This window comes from Aythya fuligula, chromosome Z (assembly GCF_009819795.1).
Source record: "Aythya fuligula isolate bAytFul2 chromosome Z, bAytFul2.pri, whole genome shotgun sequence".
In the NCBI taxonomy this organism is placed as follows: domain Eukaryota; kingdom Metazoa; phylum Chordata; class Aves; order Anseriformes; family Anatidae; genus Aythya; species Aythya fuligula.
In genome coordinates, this window is record NC_045593.1 from 50,473,497 (window position 1) to 50,498,708 (window position 25,212).

Genomic DNA, 25,212 nt, shown 5'->3' on the forward strand with positions numbered 1-25,212 from the left:
ATTTACAATTCCCTGATAGCAAATGAATAAATAATTAAATGAAACATAAAAGCAGAGTATTAAAAGTTGTACTATTTCAGAAGAGAAGGTTTGGAGCTGGAAAAAAATTAAAAAAATAAAAAATAAAGTACTATTCAAACCATTAATAAAATAAAATATAGCCATATTGATCTCATTAGTTTCACAGTTTTACTTTCACTTGAATCAAAAGCATGAGTAAGGGATTGCAGTACAAACTTGCAAAATGCACTCCAGTAATGAAGGCAATTGCAAAGAAACTGCAATCGTACTAAAACAGTGTTGCAACTGAGAAACCTCAAAAGACTACAACCTATACCATAAACTGCATTACTTTCATTAGTTTTATTTCAAAAATATTCCTCAGTTTACCATATCTGCACTTATTTCTTCAGGGTTTTTATCTTCAGCAATTGCTTATGTCATCATTTCATACCGTGGTCCACTGTCCTCAGATCATATATTATTTCATTTATGAATCATTTATGATTCATTTCCTAATGAACTAAAACATGTTCTGAGCATTACTAGAAATAAACTCGACTGCCTTCTCTGAACACAAAAATAAATACAAAGACCACATAGGGAGTTTTTTCCTTCCTTTAAATAGCATTAAAATGTAACTTTTTTACTTTCTAATTCATTCCAAAAGATACTTATCCTATATTCTGGAATGTAAAAGAAATGTAAGTAAATAAGTACCCAAATAAGAATATTATCTGTTGCATATCTAAAAGAAAACTATTTCAAGTAAGAAGAAAAAGGTGCTATTGAAGATGGCAATTTCAAATCATGGATTGCTCCTTTAAATTCTGTTTTCAGCATGGAAAAGTGTATGTTGATAAGACAGATAACACAACTACAATCCTAATAATAATTTTGTTTAGAAAGATGAACACCAACTGCTCGGTATATATCAAGTAAAAACATAAAGTTTTAATTACCTAACATTCCTTGTCAGACTATCTAAAACTTGCTTGCACCTACTTTTTGTCTAGTGTGATAATAGAACAGCAAGAGTGTTCTTGTAACTAAGAGTTAGAAATAAAGTACTGAGTATCACTATTCTGCAGAAATAATATTTAATGATGACTATAAAGAGCATAACAGAGATTTTTGTTCAACAGTCAAAGAACCATCATAACCCTTTCAAGAACAAGGCACTATTCAAGACTTATTTTTTCATTTCTTTTGGAAAACTGAATTAGCGGTTTTTCCTAACAACTTTTAGTTTCTCTACTGCCCAGATAGGCTGCCATGATACCTCTGATTCCCTTTGAACTGCCTTATTCTGATGAAATAATGTCAACTTTAAAATAAAAGACAGGTATTTTAATAGTATATTTAGTATTTAGGATCAGGGAGACTTAATATAAGGAATATGTATGAAGTAAGACAAATTATTTTAGGGACTCTTCTGACAAAACAATCTCATTGACAGTTATAAATTAGCACTCTTACTTTAGTATACATACCAGAAAGTATTTTTCTCTGTGGAAAAAAAAAATAAATCAGAATCATTCAGTTGGAAGGGATCTACTTAAATCATTGAGTCCAAATGCCTGAACACTTCAGGGCTAAAAGTTAAAAAAAAATTATTAAGGGCATTATCCTAATGAACACCAGCAGGCAAGGGGCATCAACCACTTTTCCAGGAAGCCAGTTGCAGTGATTTACTATCCTCACAGAAACGACATTTTCCCTAATGTCCAGTTGGAACCTCCTGTGGCAGAGCTGTTCTCACATGTCCTGCCATGGGTTCCCAGGGAGCAGAGGCCAGCACCTCCCTCTGCCCTTCCCCTCCTCAGGGAGTTGCTGAGCCATGAGGTTGCCTCTTGTCCTCCTCTTCTCCAAACTGGACAACCCAAGTGTCCTCAGCCTCTCCTCACAGGACCTGCCTCCAGCCTTTTGGCCAGCTTTGTTACTCTCCCCTTTCAAGTGTCTCAACATCCTTTCTACATTGTGGAGCCCAGAACTGCACCAATGCTACACAGAGCAATCGAATCATCCCTTCAGACTGGCTGGCTATGCTGTGGTTAATGCACCCCAAAATGCAGTTTGCTGCCAAATGGTTGGCTGGCAGGGCACACTGCTGGCTCATGCTGAGCCTGCTGTCAACAGCACCGCCAGGTCCCTTTCTGCTGAGCTGCTCTCCCTCCAGCCACTCCTGTTCCAGCCTGTGCCTGTGTCTGTGTCTGGCATTACTCACACTGCCCCAGGTGCAGAACCTGGCAGAACCTTTGCGGAACTCCATGCTGCTGATGTTTGCCCAATGCTCCCATCTATCTAGATCCCTCCACAAGCCTCTTGTCCCTCCAGAGAGCCACATCAGTATTGTCAGCAAACTTGCTAGGGATGCCTTCAACTCCTGCATCCAGATCTCTGATAACAGTGTTGAACAGACCAGGCTCTAGAATTGAGCCCTGGGAGATACTGCTAGTGACTGGCCACCAGCCAGATGTAGTCCCATTCACTACTGCTCTTTGAGTGCTGCCATTCAGCCAGTTCATCACCCAGCATAGCAGGTTCTTTTATATCTCACATTTGGATAATTTGACCAGAAGGATGCTGTGAGAGACTGTATCAAAGACCTTACTAAAATCCAGAAAGATCGCATCCACAACCTTCCCATCATCCACCTAGTAGGTGACCTTATCATAGAAGGAGCTTGGATTACTAAAGTCAGACTTCAACTTGTTGAATCCATGTTGACTATGTCTTATAACAGCTTTATTCTTTCAATGCCTCTCAGTAACACCCAACACAATCCTCTCTGTAACTTTTTCAGGGCTTAAGGTTAGATTAACATGTCTGTAGTTTCCTGTGTCTTCTCTCATGCTCTTTTTGTATAATATTGGGCTAGCTTCCAGTCAGCAGATACTTCCCCTCACTACCACTACCTCTGGTAAATTGCTGAGAGGGGTCCAGCTAAAATATCCATGAATTCTCTCAGCATTCTGGGGTGAGTTTTAGTCCTTAAACCAAAAAGTTTTAACTATTTCATAATCACTGTGGCCATGACAGGTACTTGCTGTCAACTTTCCCACAAGACTAGACCTTCCTTGTTCTCAAACAACAGGTCTAGGACTTTCCTAGTTGTTTTTGTAAGTGCTTGTGACAGGAAATTATCTTCAACACACTTTAGGAATTTCTCAAACTTGCTTGTTGCAGCAATATGATATTCCCAGTTTATGCCTGGGAAATTGAAATATTTCAAAAAGATGAGGGCAATCAATGCCAAGACTTCCCTTTATTGCCTGCAGAATACTTCAACCATGCCATCATCCTCTGTGTGGTTGATAGGAGACATCATAGGTGTCTCCTATCACGGATGCTTTGCTATCCATCCCCTTAATGGGTAGAGACCCAGAGGCTCTCTACCATGTCATCCCTAATGGCAAGGAATGTACAACCTAATCTCTCCCTTACTTACAGCACAACACCTCTACCTCACCTGCCCTGCTTATCCATCCTGAACAGCCAATAATCCTCCATCCTAGAAATCCAGTCATGGGACTTGTCCCTCCCAGTCTCATTAATACGAATGATATCAGAGCTCTGGAAAGGGAACAAAGCTTCCAGTTTGTCCCATTTGTTCTTCATACTGCATGTGTTTGTATACAAGCATTTCAGCTATGCTCTTGATTTTGCAGAGCTTCCTGAAGTAGCATCAGTGTTCTCATTAGCCTTGTCACCCTCAGATCCCTTGGCTTAAACTCAGTGTTTGTGATGGTACACCACTCCCTGGTGATCCTAGTTTAAAACCCTCCCAGTCAGCCTCATCAGGTTACAGGCAAAGAAATATTTGTCTCATTGAGATGGACCCCGTCAGGCCCCAGAAGACCTTTCATCTCAAAGACGTTTTTATCGTTATAAAACCCAAAATTCTAGCAGAGGCACCACCAGTCTTGGAGCCAAGCATTGATCACCTGAGCTCATTTTTTTCTTTCTCTGTCTCTCCTCTTTACTGAGAGGATTGAGAAAAACGCTGTTTGTGCTTCTGAGTCCTTTAGTTATCTCCACAGGGCCCTGAAATCTCTTGTGATAGACCTTCCTGTGGCAAAATCATTGGTATCATCTTGAAAGGGGAGGAGAGGATAATAGTCTGAAGGCTGTGTTGTCCTTGAAAGCTCACTGGAAACATCCCTGATCCGAGCACCATGGAGGCAGCAAACTTTGCTGCGAAGAAGGTCTGGTCTGAAGATGGGATCCTCTGTGACCTTCAGGAGTGAAGACAGGTAATTTTCCTCCTAGTACCTGATATAGTGCTGTGTTTGGGGTTTAGGATGAATATACTATTGATAACACACCAATGTTTTAGTTGCTGCTGAGCACGGAGCCAAGGACTTTTCAGCTCCTCACACTGCCCTGCCAGCAAGGAGGCTGGGGGTGCACAAGAAGGTGGGAGGTAACACAGGCAGAACATAGCCCAGCTGGCCAAAGGGATGTCCCGTGCCATGCTGGTGTCATGCTCAGCAATAAAACTTGTGGGAGGTGTCTAGGAAGGGCTGCCATTACTCAGGGACTGGCCGGGCATTGGTCAGAGGGTGTTGATCAACTGTGTTGTTGTTGTTGTTTCCCTTTTTATTAAATTGTCCTTAACCCAACCCACAAGTTCTTGCACTTTTAGCTTCTTTAATTCTTCCCCCATCCCACCTGGGGGGTGTGAGCGAACAGCTGTGTAATGCTGAGCTGCCTGCCAGTTTAAACCACAACATCTATGCCTATCGTGAGTTAGTAGGAGCTATAAAGTCTTCTGTTTCGCTCTGTCCTGAAAAGAGAAAGGCACAGAGAAGGGTATGGCTTCTCTTATTATTCATAAGAAAGGCTGCTGTTCCTGACTAAGTACACACAGAGGTTTATTCTTCTATATTTTTCCAGAAGAATCTGCCAAACATTTTCCTGGAGATAAACTTGAAAAAAGTTGCTGGACTAAAAATTAGGAAATTTAAAAATTCTTAGTTTACCCCACAGACATGTATTTTGAAAAGAGCAAAACACTACCAATGTAGTGATGCCACTATCTCAGCAAACCTCTCTCTGTTTCTTTCTTAAAATAGAAAAGTCATTAGATTGTAAGTAGCAGGTGGACTGTATGCATATCGACCCAGGCACCAAGAAAGGCTTTACTCTTTCTTTCACAGCTAATCTGTACAGCACCTGAAGTTTCTCATTATATTTGTGATTAGATGATTTTCAAGGAGTTTGAAGGACTTCTATAAAACCTAATTTACTGCTTTAGCTTTCCATGTGCTAATCTTGTGCCTTGTTAAACACAAATTCAATTGTAAAATTCTACTTTGACCCTATAAATATCAAGATAGTACTTTTTTCAGTTACTTTAATGAGATTCCCTACTCCACATTAGTAACTTATACACTAAGATTGGTAGACAATGGTGACTTTAGAATTAGCTTTTATTATTCTTACTGATTTTGTCGAGTTCTGTTATTGCATTTGTTATTTGCAATCACAAAATAAAACAACAACCAAACAAACAAAAAAAACAAAAAAAAACACAGAGTACCTGATGCTCCATTAGCAATTAATAATTTCACTTTTAAAACTATTTTATTTTCCATTGGATTTCATATGATTGCTTAATACCATCACAAGAAAAATTTATGGTTTTTGCTCATGAGTCAACAAAATTCCACAGACTTCTTTTTTGGAACTACAAAATACCTGGTAGGATTGGTAGGATATCCAAAATGTTACAGACAACTACTTTTCTTATAAACAAAAAAAAAAAAAAAAAAAAAAAAGCTTACCAGCAAAAGAATGCTGATGTGTATAAAATTGATCCTAAGAAACTCCACCAGTACCTCTTTCAGCTACTTAGACCAACTTTTAAAGTCCACTTTAAACACACATTTAATGTTAGTCGATATATTTTGAGATACTGCTGTTTATATACACCTTTTATTTCTTCATACTTAAAAAGCAGTCATACTCCATAATGAATATATCTAAGTTATTTGATAACATAAATGCTAACATGTCTCTCTTTTCATAGTCTCCATGTGGAAGTATTTTATTCCAGTGTCGTTCATTTCATTTCTGTAATATGACTTCATTACATAATTACCGAATTGCTCATTAGATTTGTTGAAACACATAGACCTGATTATTCAAAACAAATCCACTAGTGTGTTACGACTTGTAATCTCTGATAACATAGACTGACTCCTAATAATTTGAGATGAAACTGAAAAGTAAATAGTTGACATTACTTCTTTATGTCATAAAAAGAGAATATGCTTTCAGACATACATGTCTAGAACAAAGCCACTTTATTATTGCTAAGTAAAGTTTAGTTTTCCAGTGTATTTCATACAGAATATTTATTTTCCAGTTCTTTATCAGAGGCAACTCTAGCTGCAGTTCAATAATTAATATGCCTGTTCATTTTCTAAGTATTCTTACCTCTTCTCTTGGAGCTCAGCTGGTGCTGATCATATACATACGCCAATTTATTTTTTTTTCTACAAATCAAATGTCTGCTTATATGTCTATTTTTCTAACAAAAGTTTCACAGAAGTATTAATCAATTCATTGAAAAGGGAGTTCATATATAAATGCGGACTAACAAAGCTGTAATCAGACTTACATTTTCATTAATCTTTTTGTTATGGACTTATTGGGAAAACTGAGAAAACCAAAACACAATGCCTAAATAGGTCAAAAAATGATAGGAAATCATACTACATACTTTCTCTCCCAGCTCCATAGAAATGCAATGACAAAAAATATTTCAAGCTAAGGACCAAATGCAATTAAATTCAGAGCGCACCTTGTGCAGCAGCCTTGGAAGAACTACTAGCACTGTTGACAAGTGTAACAGTGGGCCTCCATGTCTGCTTGATAGGTCTGACTTGTCTGCTGCAAGACAAATCTGTTTTATAAGACAGTATCCTGCATTCTCATATTTTCTACTGCAGAACAAACAAACCTCCCATAACTTCACAAAAGTGTTATACCTTCTTTCTGTTTTCCATATTTAGGATTTTTCACATCACCACTTCTCAAGAAGCATAAGGTGTTATGTTTTTTGTTGATAAGATACCTCTTTTTCCAAGTCCAGTAACTCCATTGCTAAACTTTTTTTTTTATCTAAAGGTATTTTTGTTGTGTGGGGCATAAAGCAGTACTTATTTTTCTCTAAATTATCTGGCATTATCATACCTGTCTTAAAAAAAATTCTAATTTACTCCATCAGTGAATTTATCTGCAGATCATATTCAGTCATTGTTTCTGTCCTCTTAGTTTACTGTCAAATGAACAAGTGTACAGGAAATGAGTCTTCCTCTACCCTTTCTTCTAATATTAGCAAACACTATAGTAAAAAAAAAGAAAGAGGTCAGCATGAAGCTACAAAGCACAAACAAATCTTTGTTTTGAAGTCTTTCCTTTATAATATCTATCACTCAGGCTGGCTTCTATGAAGCTGGAATTGTTTTCTGCAGTTATGAAAATCAAAAAAAAAAAAAAAAAAGGAAAAGTTTAATTTCATGCAACATGTAATAATCACATCACCCTTTTACTCCGAGTTATACAATCGCCTTGAATTTGCTTAGTTTCCATACAGTAGAAATTCTGAATAGAAAGGTCCGATTTCCAACTCTTTTGTAATCAGTTGTAATCAACTCTACCCAAGCTCAAGGAGCTTTCACCAACTTTAAACAAAATCAGTTTTAATTTGAAGATTTTGTCCTAAGGTGCCTGACCTCAACTTTCAGAGGGTCTGAGCTTTCAAAGCATTTAATAAATCATTCCTCTCCATTGTCCACTTGCAGCTTCACACAGAAGCTGCTTTTCTAAACATGTACACATGTACATACATACCTATATCAGACACTACAGGTAAAAATAACAGAGCTTTCTTTTTTTTAGGAAGAACTCTCATACTTATTTTTCTATATCAAGTACTTAAGCCAAGAATCAAATACCGCTTTCATTAACTAACTTGATTATGGCATAAGAATTTCTCAATTTATTTCAAAGCATTTTTCGCTTAAAGAGTAAACACACCCAATCAATTGTGTAAGGATAGTTATCTTCACTTTCTCTTTGTCATGCTTTTCTATTAAGGTGGCAGGGAGAGTATTAATATTACAACGACCAATGACCATTATATGCTTTAATGGGATCTATCCTGAGAATGCCAAATTCAATAAGGCCTCTTCCAACTCGTGATCTCATTAAAATGCTTGTTGGCAACAATATGCAGAGCTGGATCTGATACACAATACCACAGTCCCAAAAGAAAATAGAAAAAAAACATCTTGAGGCACCTGCTTTTCCTCTTGACTATGTCAGTCCTTCCAGCCAACTTCATTATTGTGAAGCTATAAGGTTCCTGTATTATTCAAAGCTGTAAACATTTTCTTAATTCACATATGTTTTCTTATTGAATTCTGAATTATGGATATTGATACATGACACTATTGTTATTATTAAAAAAAAAACAAAAAAAAACAAAAAAACATTATTTTCCAAAGTTTTCATCAAAATTAACAGCTTTCCCAATAGTGGGAAAAAAAATGAAGTACACAATCAATTTAAAAGTAAATCATACTGACACCACATGCAAAAAAAAAAAAAGGGTTTGTTGTCCATGTACTTACTTGTGACCCATCTCATGGGCAATGGTAAAAGCGAGATTCAGACCATTGTCCTCTGCAATAATACATTTTCGTTTTTCACTGCACATTCCACTCAGATAGGCTATACCTAGGAAACATAACCACCACATTCAATTATTTTTATTATTACTAAATGTACATACTGTAGCTTTACTGACCCCAAATAGGTCTGAAAACTTACAGTCATCAAAACAATCCAAATATATAAGCAGGTACCACACAAAAATTTATGTATTCATAAGTTACAACTAACTTTAGCACAAAAGAGGATAAAAAGTGTAAGAGAAATCACAAGCAATGGCAATATTAGATGAAAGTAATATTACCTAATTACACAGACTGCAATGTGCAGAAAATGTATTCTTTACAAGCATTACAGGTACCTTAATAAGATATGAGGGAGCACAAGTACAGGTAGTGGTACTGCTGTAAATGAAGATAGATGTGTACAATAATAAGAAACAAATACAAACTGGTATTTTCTGTGACAGACATACAATGAAAACATAGAGCACCACACCTAAATCATCACTGTTAAGTACTGATATCATTCAGTGTGTCCATTTAAAATTGTCCATTTAAAATTAAATAGAAGAATCAGAGCTAGTAAAATTCTTAGAAGGCTGCAGTTTGTTTATTGTAGAGCCTGTAATACCAATACTATCAAATACCTAGGTTTTCAAAAATTGGAAGCCTAAGAAGTAGGCTTCTGAGGTAATGCTGTATTTCAAATAAGAAAGGCCACAATTTTAAAAGCTTGAGCAATATGCTGCTTAACTTGGGTCATGGTCATTTTTTTTCAGGCCGTAAATACATCTAGTGGGGACACATTGTCGTCATTCATTGTTTGAAATTTCAGAGTAAGCAATCAAAACCCTGTTTCAAGTGTTTGGCCTATTTCCCAGGAACATCCTTTCAATGGAATGGTGCCCTATGGATTAACATGTTTGCTGGATGTTTGCGTATAAAGGTCAAGTTTGAAATGTTTGACAGAGTCTGAAATTTAGTCATAATTAGCATTCTAAGTTAACAAGATAAAAGTCATTCTTCTTGCAATCCAACTATTTGTCAGTCTGTAAACACAACCCCTCAACCACAATATGAAATTCAAGTAGTAACTCCAACACAAATCTGGCAGTGGTCTTCTCAGTAGAGCTAGTTTAAAGTTTTTGGACACAGGGCTCATGTGACAAAAAAATGTTGCTCAGGACTGAAAAAAAAAAAAAAAATTGATTTGAATGTAACAGAACATTTCAGCTTTTACTATTTCTTTCCAAAGAAAGGAGAAAAAGTGAAGTAGGCGACAAAAGAAACCTGGGCTGAAAAAAAAGGCAAAACATATTCAAAGCAAAAAAATAAAAAGTCCAATGACACCTCACTCTAAGTGTAGATATCATTTATATTATCTTTACTGAAAATAAGAGAAGTAAGAAATGCTCTGAATTGTAATATACTATTTTGAAGGTTATACTCCAGCAGCTGAGGCAAAAAGAAAAATCATTCCAAGACCTTTCTGTTCCTTGTAGTTCTACAATTATGTTCATTTTACTTCAAATTTTAAGTAGAGCTGATAACAATACAAGAAGTAGCATACAGCAGGGCTCTGACTCGAGACAACACAACGAACTTACAAAGTGCTAAAACAAAATAGAAAAATTACTCTCACCATAGAAAAACAAACAACAACAACAACAACAAAAAGGCAAAACAAAGCAAAACAAAAACAAAAACAGTGCTGCATTTCAGAGTACTACAATGCCTCCTGTTGAGAAATGCATTTATTTCTTAATGGCTATGTGGCTATGATAAAACTTATTTGCTGGAATGTATGGAAAGAAAATTCCCAAATCCCTCTCCTTCTGTTAATGTTGAATATCATCAATAATCAAAAACCATCTGATTCCGTCAAGTTTCTTACCGTGAAAAGAAACCCCCTAGCCTTCTTTTGACCTGTGAAGGGCCAGGGTCAAGTATACATGTATTATGAATATCTCTCCACACAACAACACAAGTATACTATGTTGCTATGTACTGCCCCAAAATCATAATCTATTCCCAAATAACTATGTACAGTGCAAACTTTATACCTATTTTGCAGAAGCAGCGCTACATTCCTGTAAGCATTTTCAACAATACTCAATATACATGACCAAAACTGTTTGGATACATGACAGTCTTTGAAGGGAATTCATTACGCTTGATCTTTTAAAGTGTAACATATGAAACAAAAGAGATATATTTCATTTAGATTAAGTTAGATTTTGGATTTTAGAAATGTTCAAAAATATCAAATGCAATGTACGTTTTATGACTTTGCCCTTATTAAGCAATATTGACTTTATGTGTGAAAGCCACATAAAACAGCAGCTACTGGATGCAAATCAGCCTGCTACTAGCTGTGAACTAGTTTCATGTCTTGTCCTTGGTTATTAATTTCATGTGCAGAGAAAAAGAAACTGACTTCAATAAGCAACTGCTCTTGCTTAGTTACGTCAGCTCTAGGTAAAAGATTGAAATTCTTCTTTAAATATATGTATGCTGACTGTAGTTTCACATGGCTTATTAACACAGCTGGAACTGCTCCAAGGTTAAATCCACCAGGAAAAAAAAAAAAAACAAAACAAAACAAAAAAACAAACAAACAAACAAAAAAAACAAAACCAAAACCAAAAACAAACAGAAAACAAAACAAAACAAAACAAAACAAAACAAAACAAAACAAAAAAAACTGCTCCTTTGTAATGATTAAGGTATCTGTAATGATTAAGGTATCTCCAATGAACTCCACAGGCTCAAACAGATTGAGACTAAAACATTCAGATCTAAAAAGTGCTGGCTAAAAAACAGTAACATAATCTCATTCATAATTTTAAGAAGGAACTTGTTATCTACCCATAAAAGAAAACTATGTTGTGAAATAAAAAAGTATTGCATGGATACACACTGCATACAAAGCATTTAAATTACATCACTGTAGGTAAGTATTTCTCACATTAATTCTGAAGAAAAGATACACAATATTTGTTAAGAAAACAAATCTTTACAGTCGTGCCCTAGAAGAACCATGTATATAATATATATTCTTATCAAACATGTAAATATCTAAATGAAATAGATATTTTCTTTTGCTTCAGAAAAATAGAACTTTTGCTGAAGCTGTAGCAGTGGTTTTTTTCTACTACCACTACTGCTTCCAGCGGAGATGATTTACAATTCATACTATGATATGGTACGATAGATTTCCCAGTTTCTTAATGAACATCCTCATCATTTCATCATAACTATTTATTCTTTCAAAGCACACACACCTTTACAACTTCTGTGTTGAAAAGCTGTGGTTCAGCTTGCAGAGGTGTTACATAAAACTCATTACCAACTAAAGTATCCAAACAAATTCATCAACTTCATATGCTCATTCACAGCTTGCTGTCCCATAACATAAATCCACTACCTATAACAGAAGGCCACAGGAATGAAAACAGCACAGTAAAAAAATATAATCACTTTAAAAAATATGCAGACATATAAAACATTGTTCTTTCTTACAGTGACCTCACAACATACAAACATGATTTGAGCATGTCCTAATTTGTAGCAAAACATTTTAAAAGGCTAGGGAATGGTTATTATTTTTCCCTTTATAGTAATTCAATTACATTACTATTATGAAAGTGTTACACAAATTCGTTACATAGCAATATATCAATATATATCTCAAATTTCAATTCTGAACTTTCTTGGTTTCACAATACATTCAAGCTTGGGTTGTCTTGACATTGACTATATGCTCCTTCTGAATCCCTTTCCTTATAACTGCTCTAAAATTTCACTAATTTTAGATGCTGTTAAAAGAGAAAGATACCCTTCCACATATCACCAGTTTACAGGTGATAACCTGTAAACATTCCTGTGCTATTTCACAGCTCTTCTGTTATGGGACCGGTAATCTTCTGGCCATTAGATTATTTTTTGTTTGTTTGTTTTGTTGTTTTTAGTTTACTTTAGTTTTTCCTCATATTTTAAGGCAATAATGAATAGTAAGAAATACAGAACAAAGCTCACGTAAAAAATCTTCTGACTTCAGGGAGAAGGACAGGGACTCACCCAGGTATCCCTTCTACTACTGATCAAGTTGAGAGTCTACCCAAATCTACAGTCTATATGAAATCAAAAATTCATAAAAAAACAAACTGAAACTCCTGAAAAGGAGTTTCAAAGCTGAAAAAAATGTAAAGAGCATATGTTTGTATAGCACTATATATATATTTATATATATATATATATTTATATATATATATATAGCACTATATATATATAATATATATATATATAATCATTTCAAATTTAAAGTATTTTATAATGAACGAGTATGACATATTCCTGGGAATTAGGGATAGTATGTTCTTTCTCATGTTGTCTACCCACTAGTCAAAATCATCCAATGTGACCAAGATGAAATCAGTAAAACAGAATAGATTCACACCATCTATTGCACTCCCTGTCATCTTGGAAAAATAATGAAGCACTCAATTACTATTGAATGCCTATTAGATATAATTTCAAGCACACAGAAATTGTTCATGAACTTCACAAATGATGGATCTGTTTTTATAAAATTAATGTACCTACAACTGATATTGTTTTGGCACATGCTATGAATATTTATATATGGAGTTAAAATATTTATATATGGAGTTTGTTCTAAAGTTTCTACACCAAGCTTTGGAAGCAGCAGTATAAAACACTGTTGGGATATACATAAGCAAGTACTGGACAGAAAACATGCAGAAAAAAAACTTACTCTTCTGAAAGTGCCATGCAGCAATACACTACAGATGGCATGACCTTAGAATTACTGATGATGTAAAAGTATAGTAAGCCACTAAAACAGAAACATAATTTCATGCCCTAATACATTTGGCTTTCGATTCAAACATGAACATTTCACATTTGAATTGGCAAATCAATTGATCTGTGAGCATAAATAACAGCACTTATCTGGACTTGATTACTTCTAACAAATGACTTTTTTTTTAGCAGTTCAGATGCTTAAGAAATGGAAGAAAAAAAAACCTTTTTATAGAACTGACACTTAGAAGTCTAATTAGCACAAGCTGCTCTGAACAGAGTTCCAGATACTGAGGATTTCCAGGAAAAAACAAAACAAAACAAAACAAAAAAACTCTTGTCACTCATCAGTGAATCAGCAGCGAATCAGGAAGCAATCAAATCAACGCACTTGAACACTTAACAAACAAGAATTTCAAGTGCAAACAGAAAACACTAGAAATGTATTTTTTTCTCTTTACAGCAAGAGACACTGATGATAACTATACCTACATGTGTTTATGTATACAAATATATATAAACAAATGTATATATATATATATGCAAAAATACATGTACATACTGATGAAAGATACTAGAAGAAACAATAGGATAAAAATGAATGAACTTTCGCTGCATTTTATGCAAACATAAATCCAGTTTTTATCACCTATTTTGTTAGTTTATGATCTATGTAAATCTTGAAAAAGCAAAACTTGTAGAAAAACTTTATCAACAACTAATAAGTATGTGATTTTATGCTCCATAACGCTAAGTCTACTTTTCTCTCCTTAAACAAACTGTTGCAGCTTAATCTTTACAGTGGGAAAAAAGAATAAAAATGGGGAGGGCATATAAATACATGTCAAATAGGCATAAATAAATACTAATGCATACAGTTTTAAGGTCTTCATTATTACATCTTATTAACAGTCCATAGTTGTTTAATATGTTATTATATGGATGGTAGAACTGCTGGAAGTTGTTTGGTTTCTTTTAAAATGCAGCTCTCATGGAAGGCATCTCTTTCTTAAGATGAAATTACTTAATTTATTTTAAATTAATATTATTTTAATAAAAAAAAATATTGAGATTACTAACTTAAGACGAGAACTAACATACTGTTATTGCCCAGATGTCTACTTGTACTAATTCTGTCCTCTACGGCGGTCAAAGTAAATTCACAGGCAGTGGAAGCACAGACACCCATTTGGGGAACAATATAGAAATGCTGCCTGGACAAAAAAAAAACACACACACACACAAAAAAAAAAAAAAAAAAAAAAAAAAGAATGTCTTTAGGTACGTTGGTTGGAAAAGTAAATCCAAAGAAAATGAACCCTCCTGCAACACAAGTCAGGAGATCTATTGATGACTGTTTAAAAGTTTAATTTTTTTACACAGAAGCAGAAAAGTCTACTTTTAGAAGTTATGCAATAAAGACTTTCAGTCTTTAAATTACATGGGTAAGAGCGAAAGCTCTTATGAAAGCTTCATGGAACTCTGTTATATAAAATTATATAACTTTTGAAAATGAGACACCTCCTTCTTTGGCAACAAAACTGAATGGGTCTTTCCAAAGTACATGAGAAGCTTGCTTCTTCGTAAGCCAGAAACAGGTTGCACACAGCATCAGCCATTCAGAAGAGTTCTCACAAAATACATTCATAAATAAATTTATGTTGATGATATGATTTTCATTGATGTATCAGACAAAAAAAAAACAAACAAGCAAACAAACAAAACAAGATACATGGTTTACTTTGAATTGAGTATCATGTGCCTCACATTAAGAGTTAGTGCCCACTTCTTGCCATACAAGTCAATTCTATAAGCTGACAAAACCCTTACCACTCTACAGAAGGACGGGGAGATGATGACAGTGAACACTGTGGTACTCCACTGGAAGTGTTTTTGACAGCTCAGAATTGTTTTCTATGTTATAGAGCTTGTTCTAGGCAGTGTTATAATGTTGTTTTGCAGTCCTCTAGGCTATTTGTGTAGCTTTCTCTATGAGTCCCTTCTGGGACTCACATTTTTTCCTGGGTGGCAGGATTAAACCACAACAAAGCACCATACATCCACTTGCTTGCTCCCCCTCAGTGGGATGTGGAAGAAAATTGGAAAGGTAAAAGTAAGAAAACTCATGGGTTGAGATGAAGACAGTTTACCAGGTAAAGTGACCCTAGTCACTCTGGTCAGTTTGGGTCAGATGTTCTGGTTCTGTCCACTCCCAATTTCCTGCACCCCCAACCTCCATTCTGGTGGGGCAGCATGAGAAGCAGAAAGGCCTTGGGTTTGTGGAAGCGCTGCTCTGCAGCAACTGAAAGAGTGGTGCATTATCACCAGTGTCTTTATCAAAAATCCAAAACATACACCATACCAGCTGCTATGTAGAAAGTTAATTCTATCCCAGCTAAAACCAGGACACTGGGGAAAAAGAAACAGGAAAAGATATTTGTGTGAACTAGCCATTTTCTGGCCCCATGATATCTAAACATGGCACTCCTGATCTTGAGTTTAGTTGTAGAGAAACAGGAATAGGAATTTCCTTCTACTGAGAAAAGCTTTTATTACTGTTCATTACTTTCTGTGATGTAAATATACAGACCATTAGAAAGAACTATCTTTTTTAACATTACACCAGATGGGAAAATGGAGAGCTTGAATTCTGCTTTTCTTTGATAGAAAAAAACCTACAATAGAAACTAAGAAAAGACTGCTCTCAATAGATCATCATAAAGATTAGAAGATCTGTAAACACAATCACACAATTTTTCTTTTACTTATCTACAGTTGTATAAAGCATTACAAGGGTTAACATACAATGTGTATGCATGGTATGAAGGCTGCATCAGTTCCTTTGACTAATTTTCTCTACATTTCCATGTACATGTGCATCCAACTAATCTTTATTTAGTTGGATCTTTATTATCCACCTTTAGTTTTTCTATTCCACATTTGATTTACTGTGAGCTGTTTAATAAATTATTAAAAAAAAAAAAATTAAAAAAAAAGTTTTCCTCTTTGTGTCTGATTAATAAACCCCTAAAATAGAAGGCTTAGAGGAGACTGACAAAGTCAATGTGCTCCTGAAGCTAAAGGAGGAATGTAGGGTGTGACTTATTACAGCTGTGCCAAAGAAAGCTGAACAAAAAGGACCAAAGGATGGCCTTTGTTTGAGATAAATTCATGTATCAGTTCAGTGGATTAACTGGTTGTGTAAATGTTTTTCTCAGAGTTAATCAAAAGGGTGTGTCTGTCTTCTTGAATTAGAACAGTTATTCCAATTATATAAGCTGAATTAATAAAATAGGTGTCCTTTGCATGCAAACCTTGGCTAACATGGAGTATTCATTACTTTTGAAGAAAAAAAGATACAAAAGAACATCTTATAGATGTTCTATACAACTCCTGTATATCATGAGTTGGAAGGGACCCCTAAGAGTCATTGAGTCCACCTTCTGGCTCACCACAGGATCAACCAAAAATCAGACCATAGGTCTGAAGAGTGTTGTCCAAATGCTTTTTGAGTACCAGCAGGTTCAGTGGCGTTACCACTGCCCTGGGGAGACTGTTACAGTGCCTGACCACCCTCTCGGTGAAGAACCTTTTCCTAACATCCCACCTGAACCTTCCCAGATGCATTCCCCCCTTCAACATCATTGTGAACATGTAAAATACAATTAGACCCTTATAGTAAGATCACAGTTAAAATGGACTTTCTCAATTTTAGAATGTTAAAAGTGAAGGCAAATAAGATTAATTATATGAAAGTCAGTTTATAGAAGCAAGTGATCAGATTACTGTGGTAAGCCTCTGAATCTGCTCTGGTCAATATGTACTCAGGAAAACATACAGAAAGGATACAGCCCTGTGTGCCTGAACCCTAAATGTATTCAGATCTGATTTAATAGCAATTTAAATCAATGATAGTGTTGTAATCACACACACTGTGTTATGTTATACAAACAATATTCTGTTTTTATGGTGTGTAGAAAGATATACTGCCTGTATTTTTATGTTATGAAATTAATTCATTGAAAAAAAATCAGTAAACAGAGCTGGAGAAAATGATTACCTGTTCTACATATTTCCTTCTAAAACATTTTTAGAAAAAATATAACATCTGATACGTGTATATGGGAACAAATATCTTAGGTGATTAAACAACCTGCTGACTACTAAATGACTTGTATCTGGTATTGGTCTATTTAAAAAAAAAAATGAACGTATGGCATAGATTTAATGATGGCTTTACACTGTATAATGTACTTAAAAACAGTTATTTTTCACAGAATGCAAAACATCTTAGAGGTCTGCAAACTGAAGCCTCTGGTGTGGTATGACTTATAAAGGAAAATTAGGGATCACAGACTCTAAGGGAGATATAAAGATATCTCCCTTCTAAGGAGGGATATCTTTGAAATGATAACCTTCAATGTTATCATTTAAGGAGGGATATCTTTGAAATGATAACCTTCTAACCTTCTAAGGGAGATATCTTTGGTATTTTTGCCAAAAAGGTAAATGAAATTTTAATTTCCCGAGAATAACCAAAGTAGGATTTACAGTATAAGAAATTACCATGTGACTACTTGCTAACATTAAGAAACACAAAATTACATAATTTTATGAAGATGATCTTTTCTAATAATTTGCTTTGCTACTGAATATTGCTACTGCCAACTGTTTAAGCTATAATTTTTCTAGCACAAGCACAAATTTAAACATACCTTTATAAAAAGAACACAAAGAAAAGCTCAGTTGATTTAAAAATACATAGCTGGAATATATCAAAAAACATTTTATTTTAAAGTATGTATTAAAATGCTCCAGGAAATAGGAAATACACTGCGCAAAACAGTATGTTTATGAAAGAGGTGACGTACAGGTGCATTTCAGACTTCTAAGGGAGCTATGTGCCATGTTTATATTTTAAAAGTTCCCCTGTCTTTCAAGATCAGTTTCGAGGTAGTCTGCATTTTGTAAATAGAAATTTTCTACAACTTCTTAAAACTTAAAAAAAAAAAAAAAGGTGCTCACCTTAAAACTTGAGCTATATGTCATTTCAAGATCTTTTCTGTAACTTGCCTAAAAAGCAGAGAATACTTGTTGCATGTCTATTTTAATGAAAATATACTATATTTTTAAACTATCTTTTTCTCTTACTCTGCTTCTAGGAAAATCTCCTTGCCCACAAGAAATGATCATGAATTGATGTTATCCTGCAAAGTAAGATGATCCAGTAAATTGTCAAATATGCCTCCCTTGCAGATTTCTGAAATGTGACTTCAGAAATTTTAAAATACTATAGACCTACACCTCTGTACACCATAGTCAAAATACATTAGCATCAAAGAGCAAAATATGTAATAGAAGTAATTAAGAATTATGTCTATCCAAGTAGTGAAAATATTAATCCAGGTGCCTATCTCTCTTCTTGCCTCCCTGACATCTAGATTTCAGTTCTCACATTCATAAAATGTACAGCTGCTAAAACTCATGTTCTGGACATCTGTGAACACTGCAACACCTTTGATTTCATTTCTTGTCTCATTCCATTCCATCAAATCATTTTTTTTCTGAACATGCTTCTAAACCTTGTGTAACATCAATGTCTCTTCCCTACGTGATCTAGTCATAATAAATTACCAATGCTTTTCCTGCTCTTGCAAAGATTCCAGCCTTGATACCCCATTAATCCGATTTTCCTGTGATTTAATTTCTAGTGAGTTCTTCCCTTTGCCTTGTTACCATTCTCTGTTCAACAAGTACGTGTGAAATTGCTCTTGAGATGTATAATTTTCATTTTCTGTTTTTATTTCTGCAACAATATATGAGCAAACAAGAATTTCTTACTGTCTTTTGTATTTCTTTTTACTGTATCTGCACTACAGAAATGACACTGTGTGGTAGTGACATCAAACTATTCCTTGATAAACAGTACTTCAGCACAATAATACATTTCCACATTTTACTGTAGTCTGGGTACTGTAACACATTTCTCATGTTTCCATGAGATAACCAAGAAACACGAAGTTTATTTTACTGTTGTTGAGAACCCACTTGAAGAAAATGTTTAGAATTTATTTATTTATTTATTTATTTATTTATTTAATCCTGGTGTAACCTGCATTCTCTTTTGTGTGAGAATAGGAGCAGATAAGGGGATTAAATCGGGGGGGGGGGGGGGGGAAAGGGTAAAATTCATGGGTTGAGATAATGACAGTTTAATAGGACAGAAAAAGAATGGAAAAAAATGTCACTTGCAATCCAAACCATTCTACAATTCTATGACTAGTCAGCTGTGATTAATTTTTTGTTTGTTTTGTGTGTCTTTGATTTTTAGATAACCTATTACTCTACAGTCAATTTTTTTTATGCTTGTGACCTTTAATTTTTTGATGGGAATAAACTGAATTTTGTTTCATTGTAACAGAGATGAATGACAGATTTTGAGACTATTTATAGCAGATACCAGTAGCACACCTTATTAGAAAGGTGAATCATCTTAACTAATGCCTGTCTGATATATGAGAACAAAGGCGGAGGTATCTTGAGAAGAATCTTCTATTCAACTTCTTTTCAGTTAAAATTATTTGATTTAAAAATACTACCATTATTTCATCTCCAGATATCTATCCTGTATTCCATCTTAATCAGTGCCATCTAAGCAGTTATTATTATTCTGTGAAGGTGGTTTTGCTGCCCTAAGTAAGAGTCAGTGCCAACTGATCAGTAGATCAACTTGCACTTGCCCTGATAAGTTTCATCAAGACCATTTCTCAATGTTCTTGCAAATTGTTTAAATGTCAAAAAATTTGTTGAGTTTGTTGGGATGGTCCTCAAAACACTTGAACTTTATGAAAGCAAGCTGAAAAGGTCTTTCTTCTTCCAGAAAATCCACTATCCAAACTACCTGTGCAAAATCTCCAAGAACAATAAATGAGAACTAAAGGAGGTTGCTTTGTCTCACATTTGCAACAATAGATCCTGACCAGTCCCTAACTGAGCAAGCTGATTAAATGATGACTTACTTGATGAGAAACTCATGTTCTATTCATGTTGGGGTACCAGCATCCTGAGAACATAAACCCTTCAGTACAGCCTGAAAACTTAAAAACAAATGAACTTGTTGCCATTTATGTGTCATAAAAGGAAGATATGGTGTATATTACAACAGAAAATCTGCACAATGCAAGGCATTTATATGAAGAGTGAGTTTTGGTGTTCTTTCTGCATGGCAGACTTTTCACTGTTTGATGTGGTTGCCTGGATCATCTACAGTTCTCTCTACAATTACCTCTCAAATACCAAAAATCTCTTTCCTTTCCACCTCAATTAAAGGTCCCATGTATTATCATCTACCCATCCTATTCTTCAAATTCCAGAGAAAAATATGCTGTTAGATAAACCACCTAATGAATGCATTATACTGATGCTTTTTTTTTCAGTCAATACTATACTATGAGGGCTACTCTGTTCAAATATTACTTTGCAAACATTTTTTAAAGCAATAAAAATACTAGACATCAGTATATCTATCAAGAGCTCAGCACAAGACTCATTAGAGGAATGGCTAGCTAGTTAGAAAACAGGTTTATTTTACAGCCATATATATTATATTGTATGCATGATACATGACAAGAAACAATTCTTTATACAACGTAATATAAAGCATGCATCAGTACCATACAGTATATAGAGAGTAATTGATTATTGATGCATGATTACCTACAGCTGCCAACACATTCAAATTTATTATGAATGTACACAGTATTTCATCTAAATGTTATCCACATAAAAACAAGCTATTAAAAAACAAACAAACAAACAAACAAAAAAAAAAACCACTACTGTAGTGGTAAAGTCCAAGAGTCCATAAAAGATATTTTTAAAAGATTACAGCCCCTTGGTCTGCTTCAGTTTTTCAGATTTGAGGTTAGAAAAGTCATGCCCACATTTATCCCCTATCTGTCCTGCTTTTGCCTTAATGTGAGCATGGCCTCTTCTTGCAGATAACTAGCAACAGGACTAGAGGACATGGCCTCAAACTGAGCCCATGAAGGTTCAAGTTGGAAATTTGGAGAACTTCCTCAGAAAGAGTGGTTAGGCATTGGAACAGGTTGCCCAGGGATGTGGTGGAGTCACCATCCCTGGGAATGTTTAAGGAAAGTTTGGATGTGCTTTGATGTGATACTTAGGGACATGTTTGATAGGGTAATACTGGTGGACTGGTAATGGTTATATCAGATGATCTTGGAGGTCTTTTCCAACCTTAACAATTCTGTGATTCTATGTCTTACATACCATGGCCTATTGCCCTGATGTTTCATAGGTATTTCACAACTTTTCAGTCTGGAATATTAAAAGAGTTCCTACATGAAGTTAAAACATATACACTATAAGACAAATTACTGTGATAACTAGCTTGTGATTTCCTTTTGTTTTGTTTTGTTTTATCACCAACACAAAATACACACACACTGAATAATACCACAGATTCTTTTTGCTTATTTGGCAATGCCTTTTTCTGATGGACATAGGAGTTTTGCCTATAATAAATGAAAGTTGTGGCTCACAGCACACGTTCTAAATGTTACTAAATACAGTGTTAAAATTCTTTATGTACACTAAATCCCTCTAGATTATAAGGTCCCTTTAAGACAGAATTTTAAATACCTCATGTAAATTGAGACTAAATACAGAAAATAATATAAGTACAAAAATTTAACTAGAAGCAGTATAATCTGCAGAAAATGACATTTTTACAGAAGGGATACAGTTACACAATAAATTCCCCAAAACTATGGGTGGTATTGTGGGATATTACAGGACCACTTACTGAGGTCAAGAGACAAATTCAGCAGCTAAGCATGTGCTTGATACTGCTGGGATTTTGACATATGTTAAGAACAATCACAGCATGTGTCCTACATGAGAAAGAGTGCAACTGAATGCATCTGAACTGGAGTGTGCAACAAGAATTAGACATGGCTCTGAATAGATGTAATAATTAATATTAAAATGTTAAAAAAATCACTAACCTCGGAGTTATTTTACACTATCTACACGATCTGAAAATGTTGATTTATTTAGTAACTGAGCTATGATTACATCTTTAATACTATCTCAACTATCCTGCACTAATTTTTAACTATTAAAGACAACTACAAATACCAACACTATCAACAAATACAAAAAATTATCCTGAATATCAAATGAGTAACATGTTAAGAGTGTTTCATTTTCAAAAATTATTATTCCTATCTAAAATTTACAAACAGATTTAACTGAAGATTTTCAAAGCTGGAGATGAATATAAAAATAAAACTTCGAGTCTATCAAAACATTCAAAACCCTACTATTTTCTAGTCACAGATCACTATGATATAATTAGTAAGAAAGCCGTAAGTGATTTTTCTGTAGCATAATCTGAAAAACAAAAAGCTGATCATCCAATCCCCCCATGACAGAGGGGGTGGAACTACACGGTCTTTAAGGTTCCTTCCAGCCCAAATCATTCTATCATTCTATGAAACAAAACAGAAAAGAGTTTTTTTTCTTCACTTTCAACTCTCTAAATGCATTGGCTAACTACTTCAAATTAAAATAAAATACAATAAGGAAGAAGGAATTGCCTGAAGCGGTTAGTCCTTGATCAATTGTTTAAGGAAGAAAAGACTTGTTTTTTAAGAATTCTCAGTGGTTAGTAATTAAAAGTAAGCTTTGTGATTATGAAATTGCCATCAAGAGTCCATTCAGAGAGATTTATTCTGTGTTACTCTACTACTGTTCAGATTAATTAAGCTTTAAACACTTAGAATAAAACACTGGAAAATAAAACAGTCTAATGTGTTGTAACTGCGTTATTTTGTGTCTGAGTTACAACACAGTTTGAAAACAGATTCAGCTGTCTTGGTGTGAAAACCTAGGTCTCACCTCACTCACTCAGTGATGCCAACTCAGTAAAACAAAATGCATCATAAGGAAGAATTGCATCTTTGAACTTTGATGGAAGCAAGAAATGTAATTAATGTTAAGACTTTTATTATAATTATATTATTAGAGGAATAAAATTGTTGTTTGCAATAGTGAAAGTATGGATTTGATGACATAGCAAATGTATTGTCCTAGTTTCTTCTGATCTTCCAAAAAACTGTGCAGAGAATGCAATAATTCATTTGATGTTTTTTGACACACAAGGCAGACAAATCTGCAGAAAGGGTAGGAGGAACTGTACTTGTTTCCCCCCACCACATTTATTTGGAATTACCATCTAATTTGCTTCTGCTTTGTTGTACTTTAAGATACATGTCTCTCACCAAAACAGAGTTTTATTCTGAAGACAGCAGAATTCAAAGTTTCTCTGATCCTTTAAAAAAACTCTTGCATATTAAAGACATTTGTAAACCAAACATACTGTATTACCATATAGGAATCTCATTTTAGGAAACTTTTGCGGTTCTGTATTTCTACATAGTTCAAATTATACTAAATACAATATTGTAGAAGTGTCATAGGAAAAAGCATCGTTCAAAAGCCGCATCTAAACAGTGTAGTTACTCAGTCAGCTACTGGGCACATATCTGAGTGATAGAAACAAAAGATCATAAGGTGAGATTAAGTGAGGTCATTTCTATAACTAGCTTCTCCGCAAAAGTACTTGTTTTTCCTGCTCTCACTATATGAAATGTTGCTTTATATGCAGGTCAGTGAACTTATGATCTTGCTGTAAAGAAGAATGTTGTAAGAATGTAAAATAGTATGTATTGTAAAGGTTGTATCAATGGCCTTACATAGATGAAATTGCCATTGGAAGTTTCTTGTAGATTAGATGGTGCATTCTCTGAATGCCAACAATCCTACTGACAAAAATTATGTTTCATTTATATAGGATATGATAAGAGGATTGTCTACTCAGGACAGCTATTGTATTTTAGAGTAAACCAGTCAACACACAGGACAAAAACTTTACAGAACTCCTCTTTTTGCAATAACATAAGAATACACACATCTTCCAAGCTTATCTTTTGAACCTCCAGCTGATTTCATTTCTCCATTCTCTGTGCAAGATAGACAGGATCCTCCCGCCATCTCACTACTATTTTTGGGGCAGGACCTATACATAGGATGTACACTTTGTCCTTTGGAGATTCTATTCTGCTCCTGGCTACTCTGTTACCTTTATCAGTCTTGCGGAGAAACCCAAAAATGCACATCAAAGTTAAGTATACTGTAAACAATAGGCCTCAAGGCTTACAGATTATTGTTTGGCATTGATGAACCAGAGATTTCCCTTGCCACCTGCAGGTTTAAGCAACTGAACTGACTTGTGTAGATCTGCAGTTGCCTTAAATAGTACCTTTCTTGATTATGATGATTTATTTTTGTTTGCTTGTTTTTTGATGATGATTACATGATTAAGTCTAAGAAAAAGGAAAAGAAAAAAAAAGCCACCTTTCTAGTGAAAACAAACTATTATTAGCATCTTCTAGAAAACCAGACACAGGCTACAGGATCCAGTTCTGACCATGGGGAGAATATAGAAGAGGGGGAACAGACATTCTGTTGTTTCTTTATCCCAGGTAAACCAAATACAGTCACTGAAAACAAGGTGGTAGCATCTCTTCCGTCCTTTCCTTTTCTCTTCCTCCAGAAGACTACAGAGTCTACTAATCCCAAACACAGGTCATAGACCCAACTATACAAGGTGTCA

General features: G+C 34.8%; 1 protein-coding gene across 1 annotated transcript in view; it reads right to left on the bottom strand.

Moving 5' to 3' along the window:
* The window catches only part of ADAMTS19 (ADAM metallopeptidase with thrombospondin type 1 motif 19), a 159,098-nt gene that overhangs the window by 72,978 nt on the left and 60,908 nt on the right, over nucleotides 1-25,212 (bottom strand). The window contains exon 7 of the mRNA XM_032205788.1: nucleotides 8,646-8,751. Coding sequence (XP_032061679.1) covers nucleotides 8,646-8,751 — 106 coding nt within the window. The remainder of the gene's footprint in view (nucleotides 1-8,645; nucleotides 8,752-25,212) is intronic.